The following is a 23,526-nucleotide window of genomic DNA, read 5'->3' as shown; positions in this document are numbered from 1 at the left end:
CACGAAATTTTACCTAAAAACATCGAGTGATTTTAAAATGCGTGATTGATTTACTAGAACGTTGAATTAGAAACTGAGCACTCCTACAAATCATTCGATAATAATCCGCTGAGAAAATTAAAAGCAAAGGCGGAAACAAAACAACAAAAAATAGGGAGGGGGGCAAGATTCTTCAGGTACGCCAAAAGTAACATGATGCGTATCAACCCGGGTGGCATCAGATAAATAGGTTGATCTTTTAGCTTTTAAATGATTTCTATTGAAACATTATCATACAGAATTTAGTTTTATAATAATTCTGCTAATTAAAGGGAAATAAAAAGTTTAGTGGTTTCGTTAGTTCATTTGTTCGGTTAAACATTGAACAAAAATATAGACTATGGAAACAGATTGAACATTTCATGTTGAACCGTTTGGTTGTCTCACCATCTTTGATTGAACAGAAATAGAAAAAAGTTTAGTTTTATTAATTCCTTTAAAACTCACACAAATCTGTATTTATTTGGATCAAATAAGATTTGTATTTTTTTTTTTTTTTTTTAATCAGAACCGGCAAACAAGTTCCATTTTCAGGTTTCGGAATTTCCGAGATAATTCGTAATATGAACTATTGTCAGTTTGGTTCTTATAAATTAATAACGTTTCAGTATAAGTAAATTCCGACCTTTTTTTTTTTCATGATCTTAATCAGAATTCTAAGAAGGACCGAGGTTACATCGGTCGAAATGTTACGAACAGATAAACAGAAATAAGAGTAGTAAACCGAATACAAAGTTCACTTTTTTGTTGAAGTCAATTGCAGGTAAGTTTCGTCATCCAATATTTACGTGAAACTGTCATCTGCAAAATGAAACAAGTTGGTACTAGTGCACTTATTGATCTGCGCTGAAATAATGACATTTAGAAAGCCATTCTTAACATGGGGAGGAGGAGGTTTTGTACCTATTCCGTACTTAAACCTTACAATTTAATAAAAACATCAAAACTTTAAAATTGAAAATACTATTTAAAAAAAAAAAAAAACAGCGCAGATCAATAAGTGCACTAGCACCAACGTGTTTTTTTTGTTTCAAATTATTATTTTTTTTTTTTTTTTGAGAAAAGAAATTGGGTTGATAATTTTCTGTACATTTGCTTATAAAAAAGTTAAGAAAAATGTTATTATCGTTTAATTTTGCAGATGACAGCTCCGAGCAAAACCTTTGTAAATATCGGGTGACGAAACTTGAAAATAACCGAATTGCAATAGAAGATTAAGACACACAAAAAAAGGTAAAAACGATTTGCCGGTATTTATGGAAGATAATGTTTAAATTAAATGATATTTATATTATTGTTTAAATGATGTTTTTTTTGGAAAATATAAATATAAAATTAAAAATTCTAAAAGTAAAAAAAAAAAAAAAAAAAAAATTATTACATTATTACAAATCATGTTTCTTTGAAATCAAAGTGAAATTACATTACAAATCATGTTTCTTGGAAATTTGGATTTTTTTTTTTTTCAGTAATAACTGAAAAAGGAAAATCTAGTAAATTATTTAAATATCAAAGAAGTTTTAAAAATAAACTTAATGTTAAAAATATCTTTAATTATTATCCGGCCTTGGAGGTTTCGATAAGAAACCACGTCGCACGAACGCATGCACTTATATACAGAATATTTTTTTAAGATCTTTGAGAAAGAAAGAAAAAAAAACTTATACGATTTTAAAACAGACATCAAAACTACCTCTTTTTCATCGCGGACCCTTCTCAGAAGGTCTGCGGCGTGTCGATCGACTTCTTGTTTCGTTCGGAACATCATTAAAACTCCAATCTCATGCTCTTAGTGTAACGGGCAATTTTTTCAAAACTGGTTTTCCGCCATCAAAAAGACAGAAATTAATCTCTATGTTTTACGACTCTGCGTCGACCGGTTGATTGTTATATCACACACTGAAATAAACAGCTAATTCGCCAAAATCTGCAATAATTACTTTTACAAAAGCAAAATATTCGAGAAAAAGAATTAAATCAAAGAAATCTAAATAATTTAATAAAGTGTCGTAATATCGCCGGAGAAAAATTCTAGAAGGTTGTGAACGTAAGCAACATGAATTCTAATTGGCTAATTCATATTTCCTTTTCGCTTAAACGTTAACTTGTTTCTGATTGGATAATTTTCACTGCGATATGAAAATGGTTTTTGAAAGTTTCAATTTTTTTTTCATTTTTGGTTATATAAAAAAAAAAACAATTCGCTTTACTTGTCAATTTTATTAAGCATCTTATTTCATTTTTAACCTACAATTAACCTGCTTTTAAATTTTGCTACTAAATTTGACGTTATTAATTGTTACATAAGTCTGAACGAATAATTAAATTTAAAAAAAAACAGTGCAAAAATATTTCCTGTTGAAAACTTATAATATTTGATATTTTATTTCATCAATCACACGCTGTTTTTTTTTAATAGCAATAAAGATCAATGAAATAGAAATCCTTCTAGACTGAGGCAGTTTTAAGTTTTGTTCCTTTAGTGATATGCAACTTAAATATAATTTGCATATGTGGGAACATGCCAACCGGATGCTAACGTCTCCAGCATAAGAGACAAAATAAAAAATCGTCGTTTGCACATGGCTCCACGCATCGCTTCCGTTTGGAAAAAGAAAAATAAGAAACCATAAAAAGAATTATGAACCAATGGCAGAGCTCCCCGCCGAAAATAAAGGCCTAAATTATCACAGCCGCTGGAAGCCGGTTTACGACTATAAAAGGAGGGGACCAGAAAGAAAGAGAGGAGAGATTCGCCTAGCTGCGTCAGTGAACGCACGGACAGTCTTCCACCCGACCTAAAGAAATGAAGAAGAAAAAGAAAAGAAAAGGAGATTCGCCCAGCTGCGTCAGTGAACGCACAGACATTCTTCCACCCGACCTTAAGAGATGAAGAAGAAGAAGAAGAAGAAGAAGAAGAAGTTCCGCTCTCACGTTATGAGCCAAGACGCCTTCAATTCTAACAATGCCTATCTTACACAAACCAAAAAAGAAAAAGAAGAAAAACACAGGAGGCAAAAACGCCGCGCCGCTAGGTTGATAAGTGTAGTCGTCGCTCTCCAGTTAAAAGCCTGACACATATCACCGAAGTAGCACGACTGGCCGCCACTTACCACCCCCGTCGTCTGAAAAGATAAGTACGCTTTGTTTAATTATACTACCCCCATAAAAGTTAATTCCTTATCAATGCATACACACGCTGGACTACTATTCTCAATTTTCCTACAACAATTATTTCTCTTCCCACGCGCGAACAAACAATAGTGACCCGAACTTGAGATGAAAATACATTTCCTTTCTTGCAACAACACCAGTCCTGCAACGAACATTGGCCACATACGCGCGGACATATTGTAACTAAAACGTTCATTTCTTTCAATAGCAAATAAACCACGTTTATCTTATCCATTAACTGAGCCTTTGTTTCCTTTCAATTCCTCATTCGTTTCATTATTCTCTTGTAACGGGATTGGGGTATTTATATATCCTAGTCCCCTACAAAAATGGTGACCCCGCCCCTTTATTTAAATGAGATGGATGAGGTTGAACGAAGCATGCATACACACCTACAAACATCCTAGGAACACTTTACCTCTTCTAAATAAAACTATCCAAAAAAAAAAAAAAAAACCCTCTGAGTCATAAATGGTGAACCAACCAACGAACCAACCAACCAACCAACAAACCAACCCAACCAACCAACGAACCAACCCACCAACGAACCAACCCACCAACGAACCAACCAACGAACCAACCCACCAACGAACCAACCAACAAACCAACCCAACCAACCAACCAACCAACGAACCAACCCACCAACGAACCAACCAACCAACCAACCAACCCACCAACGAACCAACCCACCAACGAACCAACCCACCAACGAACCAACCAACCAACCAACCAACCAACCAATCCACCAAAATCCTCTCGGGCACTCTCGGAATAGCTCCGCTATTTCGGGTGGCGATGTGTGTGGGAACATGCCAACCGGATGCTAACGTCTCCAGCATAAGAGACAAAATAAAAAATCGTCGTTTGCACATGGCTCCACGCATCGCTTCCGTTTGGAAAAAGAAAAATAAGAAACCATAAAAAGAATTATGAACCAATGGCAGAGCTCCCCGCCGAAAATAAAGGCCTAAATTATCACAGCCGCTGGAAGCCGGTTTACGACTATAAAAGGAGGGGACCAGAAAGAAAGAGAGGAGAGATTCGCCTAGCTGCGTCAGTGAACGCACGGACAGTCTTCCACCCGACCTAAAGAAATGAAGAAGAAAAAGAAAAGTAAAGGAGATTCGCCCAGCTGCGTCAGTGAACGCACAGACATTCTTCCACCCGACCTTAAGAGATGAAGAAGAAGAAGAAGAAGAAGAAGAAGAAGTTCCGCTCTCACGTTATGAGCCAAGACGCCTTCAATTCTAACAATGCCTATCTTACACAAACCAAAAAAGAAAAAGAAGAAAAACACAGGAGGCAAAAACGCCGCGCCGCTAGGTTGATAAGTGTAGTCGTCGCTCTCCAGTTAAAAGCCTGACACATATCACCGAAGTAGCACGACTGGCCGCCACTTACCACCCCCGTCGTCTGAAAAGATAAGTACGCTTTGTTTAATTATACTACCCCCATAAAAGTTAATTCCTTATCAATGCATACACACGCTGGACTACTATTCTCAATTTTCCTACAACAATTATTTCTCTTCCCACGCGCGAACAAACAATAGTGACCCGAACTTGAGATGAAAATACATTTCCTTTCTTGCAACAACACCAGTCCTGCAACGAACATTGGCCACATACGCGCGGACATATTGTAACTAAAACGTTCATTTCTTTCAATAGCAAATAAACCACGTTTATCTTATCCATTAACTGAGCCTTTGTTTCCTTCAATTCCTCATTCGTTTTATTATTCTCTTGTAACGGGATTGGGGTATTTATATATCCTAGTCCCCTACACATATGAGCAGATAGCTCATATTTATAAACTGACACCAACTAGAATAGGTTGGTTGGTGAACACTTAGCTTATACACGACATATTAATGGCACTGCCGATAGGATACTCTCTGGTCCTTGAAGACCCAGAATATGTATATATGTGGATTCATTGCTTCGCTGCTAATGTGAGATGCAAAAAGTTGAAAGACAACAAAACAGAGGAGGAGAAAATGAAATCACGATTTGTTCATAGCTAGCACTGGTTGTGAAGCAATCATGAAGGTTGCTACAATGGTTTACCCTCGAGAACTAGAAGAAATTACTTTTGAAGAAATAAGTTAGGTTATCAAGAAAAGACTGGTGATTGCAGAAAGGATCAAGTTTATGGCAATGAAGTGGATGAACCGATAGTAAAATATTTACACCAGTTAAGAAGTGCAAGCAAATACTGTGAATTTGAAAAACTAGGAACAGAAGAACAGACAACAGAAGAAGAGTTAATCCAACTAAGATTAATTGAAGCTATGCATAATTCAGCACATAGATATAAGCTAATGGAACAGTTACAACTTGCAAACATGCCCCTGAATATGTGTCTAGAATTTATACAACAAGAATTAATACATACGTACAACCAAAATAAAAATAACTCCTACAAAGAATTAATGGCTGAAGCACATACGGTAAAAACAAAAAGAAAAAATTGTATATACTGTGGAAAAATTCATGAAATGAAAAAAGAAAAATGCCCAGTGTTTGGAAAAACATGTTCAAAGTGTTTAAAAAAGGATCACTTCAAAGAAGTATATAAAATGAAAATGTGAAAAGAATAGATGATGAAAATAGACACATTTTTAATGTAAGAAGGACATAACTCTAACTACTGACGCTAGTGAGCATTCCATATCCAGTATTTTGTCATAAGATGGTCATCTTGTAATGTACTTATCAAGTACAAATTATTGTTGAAAAGTGATCACAGACCACTGGAATTTATTTTCAACCCAACAAAAGAACTACCAAAAGTTATAATGTCCAGAATATTACGTTGGGCGATCAGACTGATGGCGTTCGACTTTGACATTGAGTATGTTAAAGGGAATATGATACCGCACGTTGATGCCTGATCTAGATTGAGGTTTTATAGAGAGGATAAGGACAAAAACAACAAGGAATTTGAAGACATATTCCTGCACCTTGTAGAAACTGATGTAATATCTGTAGATTGTGACCCGATGGGGGCCGAGCGATGCTGAGAGACCTTGCTAGTTGATTAAGGAACAGCTTGTCGCCTGGGTGGTCTCATTGACACGAATACAGAGGAATTCACACGGCTGAATTCTAATGATGATGATGATGGTTTGATGTTGTTTTAAACAGAATACGTCCGTTTCTTGGTGGATAATCAAAATGATCTCCTCTCCCTCTCGCCGGGAATGAATAACATAGCGCGTGTCAATGCCAGAATAAGTCATAAAGATAATTCCGAAAATTAACAGACAGACTTGAGTTGATAGACCGCCGATAGAGATGTTGTTCAGTGACTGAAGGAGAGACAACCCGAAGGCCCGCATGGCAGGTCTGTTGAGGCTAATTAGGTGTGACATTTCGTATTCCTGACATGAGAACATTTATTTCCTCGCTGATGGGGCAGAGGAGGTGGGGGAGAAAAGATGAGAGAGGAAAATCTTTTCTTTCCTTTTCTTTTGCTTAGATAAATGTAAGGGTCGCTTTTATTATTTTCTTTTCTTTCTCTTCAGCAACCAAGTAAGCCCTTACTGCCCCCCGGCCACTGATTGGTTGACCACCACTTGTGGGCATATTTGGAGAGGTGAGGGAGGGTTACAGCTAGCGATATTGATAAAATGAGGTAAGGAAAGGGAGAGAGAGATTCTTTTTGCGACGTGCTTGGACGACACGTTCCGATACGCGTGTCTCTGTCAGCTGATCCTTCCCCGTTGACTGACAGTAGAAAAGGAACAAAGTATTTGGTTAAAGAAAGAAAACTGCCAGCCCTCCAAGTTGCATGACTAGGCCAGTGTGTAACTATCATTTGTAAAGTCGAAGACAATAATCAATCCTATGTTAAGAAAAACCAATTAAGCTTTGACTTTTTTTTTCTTTACTTGAAAACGCCATTGTGAATGCAATATATTTCTCAGATAGCCTAGGTGACGTTTGGAAGCTGATTCGAAAGAGGAACTGGAGAGCGACCGACGGCGATGGAGACGAATTCGACCACTAGACAAAAACACGGGTGACGCCGCAGGTATCGGCTACAGCTGCATCTCAACCCCCAAGCCTGTGCACTTGAGCTGTCCTCTGGGGGTTACAGATAAAATGGCTACTGAAACTACAAATAACCCAGTGTTAAATAGAACAGTGTTGAGGATAAAAGAGAATCGCAGGGGAAATTGTTCAATGACTGAAAGACCATTCAAAGAAATAAGACATAAACTGACTATAGAAAATGGGGTAATATGTAATGGAGACTTCGTAGTTTCCCTAGAAAAACAGAAAGAGACAGGGTTTTTTTTTACATGGTAGTCATCACTTATCAAGGCCCAGAAGCCACTCAGGGATAAGGGTTATTGCATGTACAGTAATCAATGGGATAGTATCATAGTAATCATTAGTATTGGTGATTTGATAAAGTGTCTTACTTAAGGGGTGGTTTATCAGGAATTTGTTTATGTTGGATGAAGACATCCAAGTTGTTGTCAGGTGGGAAACAGGCAAATGGAAGAGAGTTCCACAGGCATGCACTTCTAAGAAAGAAGCTTTGTTCAAAACATGAAGCCTCCATATGACAAGAGCTAGAGAGCTATCCATTTCAATTGATACCAGACAGGGATCAGAGCATTGATGGTGTAAAGATAGGAGCTTGGTTTTAGATGCATTAAAAGTAACCAGCTACCTCTTCCCCCATTGTACCACACGCTCAAGATCAGAGGAGAGAGAATCAGAGAGAACTTTGTTACTTACGGCCTTTGATGTGTTGCCATAAATGGTTGTGTCATCAGCATAGATATCAACGAATGATTTAAGTATGTGTTTTGGGAGATCATTGATGTAGATCAGGAAGAGAGTTGGGCCCAGGATTGACCCCTGAGGGACTCCAGCATTAATACGGGGGGCTTCTGATTTCTGCCCATCAACCACAACTTTTATGAGCCTATCAGAGAGAAATGATTTAATAATTGAGAAAACATTTCCAGTTATACCGTAGCTGAAAATCTTGTGAAGTAGGCCTTTATGCTATATCTTATCTTTGATATGTCAAGAGCAATTGCCCTAGAAAGAAAGCCTTTGTCGAGAAATTCACTAATCCTGTTAACATGTCTGCTGTGGATCTAGTAGAACGGAAACCATATTGCATGTCATTAGAAGATTATTTCTGCTGAGGTGGTTGACTACTTCTTTATTTAATATTGATTCCAGCAACTTACTCATGACATACAGGAGACTTATTGGTCTGTACTGAGAGGAAGATGACTTTTCACCTGAATTCTTAAATACAGGGCATACTGATGAGGTTTTCCAGGGTGTTGGGAAGCATTTCTCCTTAAAACAACACTTAAACAGGTTTGTAAGTATGGGGGCAAGTTCTGATTGAAGCGTTTTCAACACTATAATTGGAATGCCGTCAGGGCCAGTTGCTTTACTGGAATCAAGATTTTTGATTAGCTTGGCAACATCACGTACAGATATACGTATATCACATAGCATGTTTTCTGATACAGGAGGAAATATGGGGAGTTGATGACCTTCATCGCATAGGGTAGAATTAGCTGCAAAGTTCTTGGCAAATAGTTTGGCCTTGTCTGATGCTGACGAGAAGACCTCAGGTCCATTGATGATGGTTGGGATAGAACGCATGCTTCTGTTCAGGATCCTGTTTACTATTTGCCAAAACTGGTGGGAACCAAGCCGCTGCTCAGCTACTTTGGATTTAACAGACTGAGCATATAGCTCTCTTGCATTTTTTATTACTCTTTTACAGTGGTTGCTGGCATTCATGAAAGCAGTTTTAGTCTCAGTACATCTATTACATTGGTAGCTATAGAAAAAGGGATTTCTGTGCGCGATGGCAGCAGCAAATTCTGGGGAGAACCATGGCTGGCTGTTAGGTTTTTGTTGGAATTTTTTGGATGGTATGAATCGGTCTATACCTACAATTAACCATTCCGTCAGGTGTGATACTATAGAGGACATATCCTTTTTAAACATGGAATGCAAAGTTAGATCAGGTATAAATGTATGGAAGCTATCCCAGTCAGCCATAGAGTATCGATATACTGTACGGTGGATAGGTACGTGTGAAGATTATTACATTTCATTTTTATCTTAACTGATACAACCGAGTGGTCGGAAGATCCCAGAGGAGATAGAACGGAACATGAACATAGCTCAGGCGAAGTTGTGAGAAAAAGGTCTAAAAGGCTTGCATACTGACCACTAATATTGGGCACATGGGTGGGTTCATGAACAATCTGAGTGAGGTCATAGGCAATTGCGAAATCATGACAGAATTTTCCCTCATCATCTGTCTGGTTTGAGTGGGTCAGTCATTCCACATTGTGGACATTGAAGTCACCACAGATGTGAATGTTAGCCGAAGGATGAACAAACAGGATGTGGTCAATTTTCTCAGATATACTCTTAAAGATAGTAACTCCGCTGTTGTGGGGGCGATAGAGGGCAAATATAAATGCGTTGGTGTAAGCAAGTGCAACCCGGCAGCATATATAATGTAAATTAGGGTCTTCTCTGGAGATATCCCTACCACACGGAAAGCCATCTTTAATGTAGGCACATATTCCATGCTCATGGCGATCTTGGGGGTCAGATTTAGATCTTAAGGTAGAGTATCTTTCAATTATGGACTCATCTAGGGAAGTGGTCTGCCCTATGCCAGTTTCGCTTAGGAACAATATGTCAAGTTTCGTCTCCTGCAATTGGGGTTCAACCTCTGGAAGGTTGGAACATAGACCCCTGATGTTGGAGAAGTAAACATGGTAGTAGGGGGTCTACATTGGAGGATAGGGTTCTAGGTTTATTCGTGTATTTTTTTCTGGAGATATTTCATGTTGAGGTTTTGGGATTTGTGTAACAGATCGACAGACTTGGTTAGAGTAGGATAGAGAGGGAAAGTAAGAGAGAAAAGGACAGGAAGATCTTAATTGTCTGCCCATTAAGTTATAAAAAGTGTACACAATGACGTATATTGTGGAGTGGCAGCTACACAAAGAAGATTAAAATTGGAAGCATGATGGCAGGGGTACTCAAGAGACATAGAAGACAGTTTAAAAGATGCAAAAAATGCACAGAACTCAGGAATTTCAAGCAAAAGAAAATACATGTGTGGTCCCAAGAAACAGAACCATGGAGCGGAGGACACATGGATCATGCCTATTTCCATGGAATAGGACCATTATGAATATTAGTAGATGCATATTCAGGTTGGCCTGAAGTGGTGAGAGTACCTGATAAAAAAGTATCACCGTAAAGCAAATATTAAGAGTAGTATTTTCAGGAAACGTGATATCGAGAACATTGGTGACTGATAACGCACCAGAATTTGAAGATGCTGATTTGCATGAATGGCTAAGAAAAATAGGTTGCAGACCTTACAAGATCCCTCTCTACCGCCTTCAAAGTAACAGGATAGCAAAAAGGATGGTTCAGACGGTAAAGAAGGGCATAGAAGCATGCTTGCAACAGAAGGAGAAAATCGATGCTTTCCTACTATTCCTAGACTATTACTAAGTTATCAAACAATTCCGTATACAGGCAGGCCAGAAAGTTCATCTGCCTTAATGAGCAGACAATTATATCCCCTTTGACTATGTCATATGCCACAAATCAAAAGATGTGGTACAAAAGAAATAGGAATACAGAAGCCGAGATAGCCGAATTTATTATGCAGAAAGGACATGATACTGCAATATTAAATAAAGAAAACGGGAATCGTGTTCTAGCTCATGCTGACAAAATAAGATCCCAAGGAGAACAATCGCATGAGGAAATGCCTTCAGAGCTGCCCACTATTGACATAACAGAAGAGTTAATGCAGAATGAGACTGTGGAGGAAGAAGTTGAGAGGGACGAGTTAGAAGAGGAAGAAGTAGAATAGGACAAGTCAGAAGAGTAAGATCAGAGTATTCAGGAGGAACAGTTCGATCATAGGGAAAGACGTGATTGTCGTGATAATACATACTTTGGAAGCATTGATAAACAGACTCGAAGGTGGTGTAAAATGCGTTCTTTATTGTCTAGTAGTAAACGTTGCACTGAGAAACAATGGCGGACGAGATTCATACGTCACGGGCCAAGGGGCATAACTCTAGGCGACTAATAGTCTCTTAGCCTATATTATGACATCCCTTCCCTTCCATATATATATGTATATAGTCCAAGGGCGATATTTAGCCTTTATCTGATTAAGGGATAACATAGTCTCTAATATATTATTTAGCTTGTCTCCATTGTTCTAGGGTAATGGTATTGTCTCTTTTTTTTTTTTAGGATAGTGTAACCTATAAGTTCAGTTTCTGAGGAGCATTCACTCGTCTCTGAGATCTTCTTAATTCGGGGGTGAGTTTCTCAGTTCGGGTGTGAGGCGTGCCGCTGGAGTGTTGTTCGGTGGTTACTGTTCGGTTTGTTTAGGGGGGGGACCTTCCTTCTGGGTGGGATCCGGTGGAGAGTCGCTGGGGCGAGGTTGGTCGGATCTATTTGCGGTTGTTGATCTCCTCCCAGCTGGTCTGAGGAACTGCCTGTTCCTTCTATAGGTGTTACCGTTCTCAGATTCAACTATGTAGGATCTGGGTGTCACGCTGGAGCGCTGAATTTTTCCAGGCTCCCATATCTTTGCTTTTTCCTGCTGGACATAGACATTCTGTCCTGCATGTAGGTGGGAGTGGTGTCTGTTATGTTTCCTGTCATAGCAGACCTTAGAATGATCTTTCTGTTTCTGTATGGCTGTCCTAGTCTGCTCATCGCCAAGTTGTTGCTTGGATACTAGGGGTGTCCGTATTTTTCGTCCGTTGAGTAACTCTGCCGGGGACTTAATGTCTGATGACAGTGGCGTGGCTCTGTAAGCCATCATTGCTAGGTAGCTGTCTTGACCAGTTTCCCCTGCCTTCGTCAAAATTTTCTTGCATGTTCCCACCATTCTTTCGGCGAATCCGTTAGACTTGGGGTAATGTGGGGACGATGTCCTGTGTTGGAAGCTGTACGTCCTGGCGAAATCCCTGAAATCTTTACTTGTAAATTGTGGACCATTGTCCGAGTACAAGATTTCCGGCACTCCTTGTTCCTCAAATATCGTCTTAATACTTCTAATAACGGATATTGATGAGGCGGACGGAAGGCGTCGTACGAAGGGGTTTCGGCTGTACTGATCTGCCACAAGCAGATATTCTTTCCCTGCCAATGTGAACAAGTCTGTGCTGACGTACTGCCAGGGGTACGTAGGGGTTTCGTGCTGGAGTATTGATTCGGGCGGGATACTGGCTTGGTATTTCTGGCATGTGTGGCACTCTCGGACTATATCTTCTATGTCCTTATTTAACCCTATCAAGTACACCGCTGAACGCGCTCGTAACCTCGTTCTCTCTACTCCTTGGTGTGAAGCATGCAGCTCTTCCAGTATGCCTCTTTGCAACGAGGCTGGGATAATGATTCTCTGGCTCTTGAGTAGAATTCCATTCTGGACCCCAATCTCATCTCTGAAATTCCAGAATGGCAGGAGAATTCCTGGGCAGTCAGCCCGGTTGGAAGGCCAGCCGGTCAATACCATGCTTACAAGTTGCTTTAGGAGTGGATCCTGGGATGTTTCCACTCTTATATCTTCAACTCTCGTCGGCGCAAAGTTGAGGTATGAGATCATGCTATGGACGTTGAGATCGATCCCTTCAATGTGCCCACTGGGTCTGGGTGCTACTCATGACAAGCAGTCTGCAATTGGAACTGTTTTTCCTGGGGTATATTTTACAGTAAAATCATATCCCTCGACCTTCAATAACATTCTAGCCAGTCTTGGGGGTGCTTGTGCTAGATTTTTCAATGCTATCGACTCCAATGGCTTGTGATCCGTATGAATTGTCGTTTTGTGGCCCCAAACGTAACTGTGAAATTTCTCCAGGCCAAAGACGATAGCCAACATCTCCCTCTCTATGTTTGAGTAGCGTGTTTCTGGTCCGGAAAGTGCTTTGCTCGCGAATGCTACTGGTCTGTCGTTTTGTAGCAGAGCCGCGCCTATACCCATTGAAGACGCATCTACCTGTAGCACTATTGGTTCTTTAGGGTCGAAGTATCGGAGTGTCGTATGATTTCGGATCTCTTTTTTGATTTCTTCGAATGCCTGTTGCTCCTGTGAAGACCATGTGAAGTCATTCTTCTTCGATGTTAACTCACGTAGGGGTTTTGTCAGTGTCGCGAGTCGTGGAGAGAATTTGTTCAAGTAGTTCACCAGGCCTAGGAAGCTGGTGAGCTGCTTTGCATCCTCGGGGGGTTGCATCTGTGTGATCGCCTCTATTTTCCGGGGATCTGGCTTGACACCGTCTCTTGAGATTATGTGGCCGTAGAAAGGGATTTCGGAGGTTTTCACCACAAATTTGTCCGTCACATGAGTTGTGTCCGTTTTTATAGCCAAGTTAAGGGTGACTAGCCCTAATTCTCTTGATGTTTGGAGTCCTATTAGTATAGGGTCTCTTGATTTCACCACGTGAAAGGTCGCTTTAACGAACTTGTCGCGGGATCTGACCCCTAAACGACAGGTCCCTTCTTGGTCTATCGTTGAGCCTCCAAACGCAATTAGCCTTATAGCTGATTTTTCCAGTGGTACTCCTTTCAGTTCCTTGAATACCTGTTTAGGTAACAGGTTGCTCATTGCACCTGTGTCGATTTTCGCGTCAACCTCTATTTGGGCTTTGCTGTTGCCTATCTTCAGTTTTGTGAAAGCTTCTGTGGTCGCTAACGGTAATTCCTTTACTGTGTGAAAGTACAGCTCCTCTGTGGAACTGTCGTCGTTGCTACCCATATGTGCTGCTGCCATGTGGATTTTATTCTTATTATATTTCTTCTGTGGCTGGAATGACTGTCTGCGTGTGTGCCCCTCGTCTCCCATTTTAGAGTGGCAAACTTTAGCAAAGTGTCCCTTTTTATTGCATTTTAGGCAGTATTTGCCTTTAGCTGGGCATTTATATTGATAGTGTTTTGTGCCACAATTACCACATGTGGTAGGTCCACTGGGCTGTCTGGCTCTAACTGCGAGTGTAGAGCTGTCTTCTACTGCTGTTGTACGTAATGCTTCCATTTGTTTACACGTGGCTTCTTCTGTCTCGACGATTCCGAGTGCTTTCTCGATCGTGAGATCGCTTCCTTCTCTTATTAGGGACTTTTGTGCAGACTGTAAATAAATACCGAATATGAATAGGTCCAACACAATGGTCTCTTCCACCGTCCGACCGTATTCACACTGTTTGGCTGTCTGACGCAGCCGACTTAGAAATGCGTGTGCCGATTCATCCGCGTTTTGTTTACATTTTAGTAGGTTGTGTCTAGCTACACGAAAGTTCGATCGCGGATTCGCATATTCCTTAAAAAATTGGATATATTTATCCAATGTCCTTTCTTCTCCCTGTCGAAAGGGAAAAGTGTCACTTATTTCCTGGCCCTCAATACCAGACCATATTAGCAAGTAATTTAACTTTGTGTTTGAATCTACGTCTTTCATTGGGCCGTCGAAATATAAATGAACTTGCCTGATAAATCGGTCCATTGATTTGGCCAAATTTGAAGTGTTCCAATCGATTGTTGGAGGTGGTAGTTGCGAATATGTATTCATCGTCGATTGCGAGAAAAATACCGACACCACGTGTGTTTTTGTATTAATTTTTTTTAGATCCCGAAAATGTTCGTTTTTTTTTTTTTTTTTTTTTTTAGGGTAATATTGTTACTATTCCTTTGATTCTTTAGAGGATCCCACTTCAGACACCATGTCGTGATAATACATACTTTGGAAGCATTGATAAACAGACTCGAAGGTGGTGTAAAATGCGTTCTTTATTGTCTAGTAGTAAACGTTGCACTGAGAAACAATGGCGGACGAGATTCATACGTCACGGGCCAAGGGGCATAACTCTAGGCGACTAATAGTCTCTTAGCCTATATTATGACAGTGATAGATCCAGATCTTCAAGGGAAAGAAAAGAGATAAAGGAAGGCACAAGAAGAAGTACTTGCGGCATAAAGCCCCTTTGTTATAGGGAGATGTAGTGATATGCAAATTAAGTATAATTTGCATATGAACAGATAGCTCATATCTATAAACTGACATCAACTAGAACAGTTTGGTTGTTGAATGCTTACTTAGCGTTATACACAACATATCAGTTTCAATTCAAAGTAGAGAAAATATCGAATTATTCTATATGCAAGCATCATTGATAATACCTCTTGATCTTTCTTTTTCATCAAATCCTTCTTGAAGTTCATATATTAATAATGTTACAAACAACCTCACCTCAAAGAAACAAAAAGTGTGTTCTCTCTGCCACTAGTTCACTGAAACCAGGAGAAGAAGATGCAATAGGTGTGGCATGTTTTATAAAGGAGGACGAGATAAACCACGTGAAACCATATGAAGTGACAAGAGTTACTGAACATAAAAAGGGGCCAAACTCTAAGGCAAGGGAGGTAGTATTTCACTCTCAGTGCAACAATAGAGCTGAAACAGCCTGATTTTTGTGCTGAGTTCTATCAACACACCAAATTCTTGACGGTATCATAGAAGTAGTCTAGTGATTAACCACCATAAAAGTTATGCAACAGAGTACCAGAGTATAACATCTCTTCTAAAGCTCTTGCAGAATATAATAAAGAGCTACAAGCCTGGATTGATAATGAGTTGTTGGACTCTTACCCAGAAGAGGAATTGGAGCCCCCAATAGCAGTAGGCCAGTGCTCAACTATTTGGAATTAAATGAGCACATGGATCCATTTATGGCTCACCTGAACATATGCACTGAAAAGTTGAGAGAATGGTGGCAAGCAGGATCAAATATATTAGTGTTAGACCATTGTAAGGCATACCTTCAAGTACATATGCACCAATCACTGTAGTCCTATCAAACTATATTAATCAAGAGACAAAGGTATTGCCTGACTTGCATGGAGTTTGAACTTAATGTGGCACCGTCTATCATGCAAACAATTGCTGATGCTATTTTGACAAGTGTACACAGCAGGCAACATCTGCCTATATTGATGCTGTGTATGTGATTGCGAGTGTTGTGCATGCAACGTGTGTGAAAGAGCATCTCTATAGCTTCATTCTCTTCAGCAAAGGGCTAGAGAGGTTATAGGATGGTGCATGTGTTTGTCTTGCAGGTCTTGGGAGAAGATAATATTCTATATTGGAGAAGAGGGAAGTTTGTTGGGCACCTTCTCATGGGTGTTTGGCTTTTGGGTTGCCATGGCATTGATCAAGCAGAGAACATCTGACATCACCACTAGGTGGAATGACAAAATAAACAACACCCCTTTTAATACCATGATTAAGGAGATTCTGCTCAAAGTGCACAAAGAAGACTCAGCGCAAGGAAAATGTTACATCAATGGCCAAGATTAATGGTATATAGATCGATGCAAGCTCCCTCGCTACCAGCATGCCATTGGTATATGATGAGGCTGTGATAGAGAATGCTGTTGGTTAGGTTCAGAAAAGAACTCCCAACATATTAATCATGTGGAATTTGATGCCATTATTAAAGGAATAAGCTTGGCAATCCTCTGGAAGACGACCAGCTTGCATTTGTTCACTGATTCTGCCTGTGTCCATAAATGGATCTCAGATACCTTTACCGGTAAGGTCAGTATGCAAACCAAAGCTATTAGTGAGATGCTAATTCGATGGTGATTTGGCATGATGATAAATTTGGTATAGGAGTATGTGCTGTTGATAGATATATCTTTGGCTAAATCTACGCAAAATAACTGGATCAATTGACAAGAGTGCCTCAGAGATTGAACCTATGTAACCTGTTTGCACTGCATCTATGAGTTCAGTTGGGTTGGACCAGATCAAGATTGTTCAACAACAAAACGATCATGTGAATGTGAGACAGATGCCCAACTTTGCATAATAGATTAACTCGATTAATTAAGTGGTTCCATGTGGTTTGCCATCTGGCAACACCTTGAGAAGATGCGAAAAGTGTAATCAACCAGTTGAAGACGCTCTTCTATGAATGGGGCCCATTGACAGAGATTCTGCCTTTTAGAGAAGCTTAGTAAAACCTAAGATGAGTCAAAAATTCGACTTAGATGTTGCTGTGCATACATTCTCTCTAGAAACGGCATCATTGAGTAATGTCACAGAAATGTAAAACGGATTGCAGCCAGAAAACGATGTACTATACCAAAAGCAGTATACTGGTACAACATCATGATAAAGGATGACATGTCATCTGCTACAGCACCTGCTAACATGGTCTATTAGTCCCACATACGGCTGAAAGGAGTCGATGGAACATCAGTGCTGGCACATCAACAGCAGATTGTCTTTGTGACTGAGTGTGGCTAAAGGCTCCTCATGGATGATATACCACAAAGTATGGAGTGGGATGTGTGACCGGAATTACCAGTACACAGAACATATTGATCAATGGAATGCCATGCTATGTGGAAGATCTGTGACTCACACTAGAATAAGGCTTGCTAACAGTTTGTTCAAACATGTCTTCAGAGAATGCAAGTGAAAGATTTGTATTAATTGATCAGACACTAAGTGAACAAGCATGTAACATGAATGCAAGTGATGCCTCTTTCGATGACAGTTCAAATGGAAACCCAGTAACTCCACCGCCGCAAAGAAGCACACAACAAAAGAAAAAAAACACCCCCTGATCAGGGGGGAGTGTAATACTAATGCTACAAAGAACCTCACCTCAAAGAAACAAAAAGTGTGTTCTCTCTGCTACTAGCGGGGAAACCAAGAGAAGAAAACATGTTTGGTGTGTTTTATAGAGGACAAGATAAACCATGTGAAGCTACATGAAGTGGCGAGAGTTATTGAAAATAAAGGACGCCAAACTCTAAAGAAAGTGAGGCAGTATTTCACTCATGCTCGATCAGTAAGCTATAATTTTCGAAACTCTACAGAACAATCTATTACTCTGTGGTAACTTAATTGTGAACATTAAAACGTACATGTCTGTAATGGTTTACACTCTTTCTTTTTCCACTTTGTTAGAATTTGTTTTCTACCTCACTCACCAAAACAAAGAAGTTTTAACATGAATGTCTGAACTCAAAGTATTTTCAACTAATGGAAATCTTTCTAAACTCCCAAAAAGTGACACATACATGTCAAAATAGTAACCAGTGCAAACTTAGGAAGAACAAATCAGCAAAATCAGTTTTCTTCAGACTTCACCAGCCACATCTGAAAGATACCACAATGTATGCTCTTTATCTCCACCAGGAGGAGGGGAAGGGATCAAATTGCAAACGGAAAGGACTCAATAATTTACACAGCAGTTTCATCAACTCCTACACATCTATATATGCATTAACAAAAACAAGGTAAACACCTGAGATGGGTATATTTGCTGATGACACCAAGCTCTATAATAGACATGAGGGAAAAAATGTACACATATCCATGGCAATGGCAGAAATCCTAGAAAACGACCTTCAGTTGATAATGGAATGGAGTCATAAATGGATGGTAGCATTTAATGCTAATAAGACTAAGCTTCCTCCCTTTAACAATTAAAAAACATCTCAACTACCGATTGCCATGAAAAACACCCTACCCAAGAGTTTATCCTTCAAACTCCTTAGCTTAACATTCATAGGTAACATGAATTAGAACATTGCCAAGGTTGTTGCAAAGCAGGTGGGCTCTCACTAATATGCTAGAAAATTACTCACACCAGAAAGTATCCTCGTTTGTGCATGCATGGAGTATTGTTGCCACATTTGGGATGGTGCATCTACCACTAGTCTCTCACTCTTAGACAGGGTTCAAAAAAACGTTTCAAATATAATAGATCTCATCACTATCGACCAAACTCCAACATCTGTTCGATTTGTTCCATTTGTTCCAATTTTGCATCCCTGTGCATGTTTTATAAGTACTTTAATGTAATGTACTAATAAAGTAATAATATTTTGTCATTTATAAAGTTTACTTTAAATTTTGAATGCATTTGTCTGCTTTGCATTTATCTACATGGAAGTTGATTGATTGTGTGTTTTAATATAAAATTTATTGGCCCATAAAAGGTGCCATTCTAGTGATGGGACGATTCCAATATTTATCCCGATTCTGATACAATTACCAATTCCAATACAATTACCAATTCCAATTCTTAATAAATCTTTAAATATTTAACTATAAAATTGTTATTTTCCCGATTAAAAGCACATGTTAAATATGCAGATATTTTGTCATACATAAACATACACTTGTGGGGGTTGATTTAAAGATTTTAGTTTTATTGGTAATTTAATGTTAATAAATATTTATTATTTTATTATTACTATCAAAGAAAATCAAATAAAAAAGACAATTAAAAGAATAATTTTTTTTTATTTTGCATCGGAAAATAAGCACAAATATTTCCTATTCAAATACTGATAACAATGCTCCCCAAAGTTCTGATTTTTCCAATTCCCAATTCCAATTAATCATCTCAACACTATACTTCCGACCAACCTGAAAAGCAGTAAAATCCTACCCCTTCACTGGAGAGATCCCTAGCCACCAGAAAGCCTTCTACTTTTTTTCTTTTTTTTTTTTTTGCACTTATTTCAGCATTCACATTGGAGTGGTTGGGCCAGCTCCATCCAGAGAATTTGCTATGGACCAAATGAATGCGATGGTCGACCACAGTAGCAGATACAAGAGTTAACCAATCACGCTTCCAGCAGTAGGCCCCATAGAGGTAAGGGTCTATGATCAGTCCAGTATCATATTTTACTATTCTGAGCCAAGTTTTTAGCTGATGTCTGCATTATTCGTTCCAACCCTAAGGAGAGGCTGGTTAAATAAATTTGTGAATGAAATCATCTGGGTGACAATGAAGAATGTGACCGAACCAACAAAGACGTCTTAAGAGGAGAGCTTGCTGCAGAAAGGATATGTTGCAGAGAGAATGAACAACAGCATTGGAGATGATGTGATGCAAACAGTAGTGATCAAACACCTCAAGTTTTCGTTGGTTGCTTGTTCTCATTGACCAGGTTTTACAGTCATACAATAAAATGGTGCATATGAGAGCTTGATGGATGTGGATTTTAGTACCAAGTTTGATTTCAGGTCCAGACTAAAGCCGAGATCAAAGATGGCAGAAAGCACTCTACTGCCCAGTCTGGGCATACCAGTTCTTTATAATATTTATTGTTCTTTAAGCAGAAATGCACTGAAATTCCAACTTGTCAATAATGATTATCTATTATATAAGTCTCAGATGTCTGTTTATGTGTTTATTTGCTTGTATGCCCTCTAAAACTTTTGTCATTTGCATTGAACCGGCATAAACTTGAAACCATTAGAAAGAGCGATCTCTTGGACACATAATATCAAAAAATGATATCCAACATAAAAGCTAATGTAATTCCTGGCAACCATTTTGTTTTCACAAACGAGAAATTAGTAATGTGTGGCACTATATGTTATCAGTGCCACTGTTTTGGCAGTGCCCTCATAGCAGGGAGGTTATTTGGTCACATGTGGAGGGATACGGGGGGAAGGGGACAATGATGCAATTCACCAGAACTCATTCTCTTTTGTCACCAGCATGCATAGGGTAAGCACACATATTTTTTTCTCTCCGAAAAAGGGAGGTACCCTCTCTTCCCTCAGTAGTTAGTCAAGGTTAGTTAGCTCTTTAGAAGTTTAATAGTTAAAAGTTTAAATGTTATGAATTGTTTATTTTTTAATTGTAATATATTGTGAGTATTTTTTTGTAAAATCAAATTTTTTTTTATTTTTTTTTTTTTTATTCAATTTTCACCCCAAACAAGGCACAGTGCCACTTTGAAGCAGGGGGCTACTATTAGGGAATTAATTAGCGGGGTCATTATGAAGGGAGAAGAGTAGAAAGATGTTTGTTAACATTACACTTGAACTTCTGCATATCATTGCAATTGGGAAAGCAGAATCCCGGAAGGGAGTTCCAAAGACCCGCAGTTCTGGGGAAGAAACTATTGGAGTAAAAGGCTTTCTTGCACCTAGGGATCTCTACTGTAAAGGGATGAGACTTAGTAGCTTGTCGGGTTTGTCGGGGGTAGTTACGTCGGGGAGTGTCATACGGTATCACTGGTAGAATACTTAACATAATTAAATCCTTCTTAGATAAGAGAAAAATCCAGGTTGTCCTCGACGGTCGTACATCTAAACAATATGATATAAATGCGGGGGTGCCCCAGGGTTCTATCCTTGGACCTCTATTGTTCCTGATATTCATAAATGACCTCCCCGACAACATTGCCTCTGAGATGGGTATATATGCTGATGACACTACACTCTATGGCAGGCACGACAGGAAGACGAATAAACACATTTCTAAAGAAATGGCAGAAACACTAGAGGAAGACCTCCAATCTGTAGTGGAATGGGGACAAAAGTGGTTGGTCGTGTTCAATGCTGCCAAGACTAAACTAGTTTCATTCAATAATTACAAGAAACCCTCTCTACCACCCATAGCAATGGCCAACGACTCTTTATCTGAGAGTACATCTTTCAAACTCCTTGGCCTAACGTTCACAGGAAACATGAGTTTGAACAATTACATTGAAGGCATTGCCAGGGCCGCTGCAAGAAAGGTGGGCTCTCTCTACCATGCTAGAAAACTACTAACACCCGAAAGTATCCTGTACCTCTATAAGGCCACCATTCGCCCATGTATGGAGTATTGCTGCCACATCTGGGCTGGTGCATCTGCTACTAGTCTATCGCTCCTTGACAAGGTTCAAAAGAGAGTCGCAAACCTGATAGGCCCTGAACTGGCATCTAAGCTTCAGCCTCTGTCCCATCGACGAAATGTTGCATCCCTCTGCCTTTTCTACAAGTATTTTAGTGGTGAATGCTCTGACGAACTGCAATCACTTGTGCCCCCACGACGTGAGCACCCTCGACAAACCCAACAGGCTACTAAATCCCACCCCCACACTGTAGAGATCCCTAGATGTAAAAGATCTTTTTACTCCAATAGTTTCTTCCCCAGAACCGCTAGACTCTGGAATTCCATTCCAGGTCCCTGCTTCCCCAACAGTACTGATGTGCAGAAGTTCAAGTGTAACGTGAACCGACACCTTGCTGCCCAAATCCCTACATAGTACCCCAGTAGTTGTTGCCCCTGATAGTAGCCCCCTACACCAAAGTGGCAATTTGCCTTGTTTGGGGTGAAAATGTAATAAAAAAAAAAAAAAAAAAAAAAAAATATTGTTTAATCTGCCTAAACATTAAGATGGTAACAGTAGCCATTCCCAGCCAAAAGAATAACACCGAGAAGTTGTGGACAGTTCAACAAAAGAGGTATGTCACCATTTGATTTTTCAGAGCATTACAGACAGGAGCTGGTTAAAAAAAACAAGGAACTCTCCCATCCCCTTTGGAACTGTGTTGCCATTGTGACCTGAGATGAACAATAACGGAGACTGAGGTATGTTTTATTGTTTTCTGGAATACCATTTGTTAACACTGACAGGGCCTGGAGTCGTCGACCAGGAGAGCAAAAAAGTCCCAATGACAACCAGGTAACTCCCTGCTGGCAAGCGTAAATTGGTTGCTATTCCCAGGATGTTTATTGTAACCATTGGGTGGTTATATTAGTGACTGACTCATAGTGTTACAATGTGCATGCGTGTAAAAAAAATCAACAATATCTTCTGAGCAGAACAGAATAAATGCCCCCAATTTCCCCATGTTAAGAATGGCTTTTGGAATAACCTCCCCCTGACTGTCTTGACATGCAGAAGTTTAAATGTAATGTAAACCAACATCTCACTCATCTCCTCTACACATGGTCCTAAGTATTAGCCCCCTTACGTCCAAGTGGCAATATGTCTTGTTTGGAATAAATATGAGTAAAAAAAAAAGTATTGGCACAAAGACTTAACATAATGATACCTTGTCATTCATAGATTTATTTGATTTTAAATAATACAAAATTTACAAACCCACTCAATTCTCATACATTCATAACACCATTTTCCTCATAATAAGTTTCTTTGTCACATGAGCATTTAATAACTAGGTACTTATGCATTGTATGACCTGCCATTTCCATGAAGTTGCCTTGGGCTCATTTAGCAACTGACAGAAATAACCAGAAAAAGCAAAGCATTATTCCTCAATTTTTTTTAAACGCTATAAAAAAAGTAACAAACATTTATCTAATACGTATTGCAATGGTAGAAAAATGGAAATACAATAAAAAGTATGGCATGAATTATAAGTTTAATGAAGAAATATTTATTTTTTCTTGTAAATAAATTAAAAATGAAGTCCAAAACTTTTTATTCTTCC

At 39.2% G+C, this 23,526-nt stretch overlaps 1 protein-coding gene and 1 long non-coding RNA gene across 2 annotated transcripts in view; one reads left to right on the top strand and one right to left on the bottom strand.

Annotated features, from left to right (window-relative positions):
- LOC145291571 (E3 SUMO-protein ligase RanBP2-like) overlaps positions 1–2,104 on the bottom strand; it is a 194,824-nt gene extending 192,720 nt beyond the window's left edge. Inside the window, exon 1 of the mRNA XM_080137647.1 lies at positions 1,733–2,104. Coding sequence (XP_079993773.1) covers positions 1,733–1,807 — 75 coding nt within the window. The 5' untranslated portion in view covers positions 1,808–2,104. The remainder of the gene's footprint in view (positions 1–1,732) is intronic.
- On the top strand, positions 665–22,660 carry LOC145291572 (uncharacterized). The gene is made up of 4 exons (XR_013869458.1): positions 665–802; positions 1,181–1,272; positions 19,810–19,939; positions 22,558–22,660. It is a non-coding gene; the product is annotated as an uncharacterized LOC145291572 (long non-coding RNA).
- The last annotated feature ends 866 nt before the right edge of the window (positions 22,661–23,526 follow it).

This window comes from Euprymna scolopes, chromosome 12, assembly GCF_053919585.1.
Source record: "Euprymna scolopes isolate OS-2025 chromosome 12, ASM5391958v1, whole genome shotgun sequence".
Lineage (NCBI taxonomy): Eukaryota > Metazoa > Mollusca > Cephalopoda > Sepiida > Sepiolidae > Euprymna > Euprymna scolopes.
The sequence above is the reverse complement of the archived record's forward strand: the minus strand, read 5'-3'. Positions and strand labels throughout refer to the sequence as shown.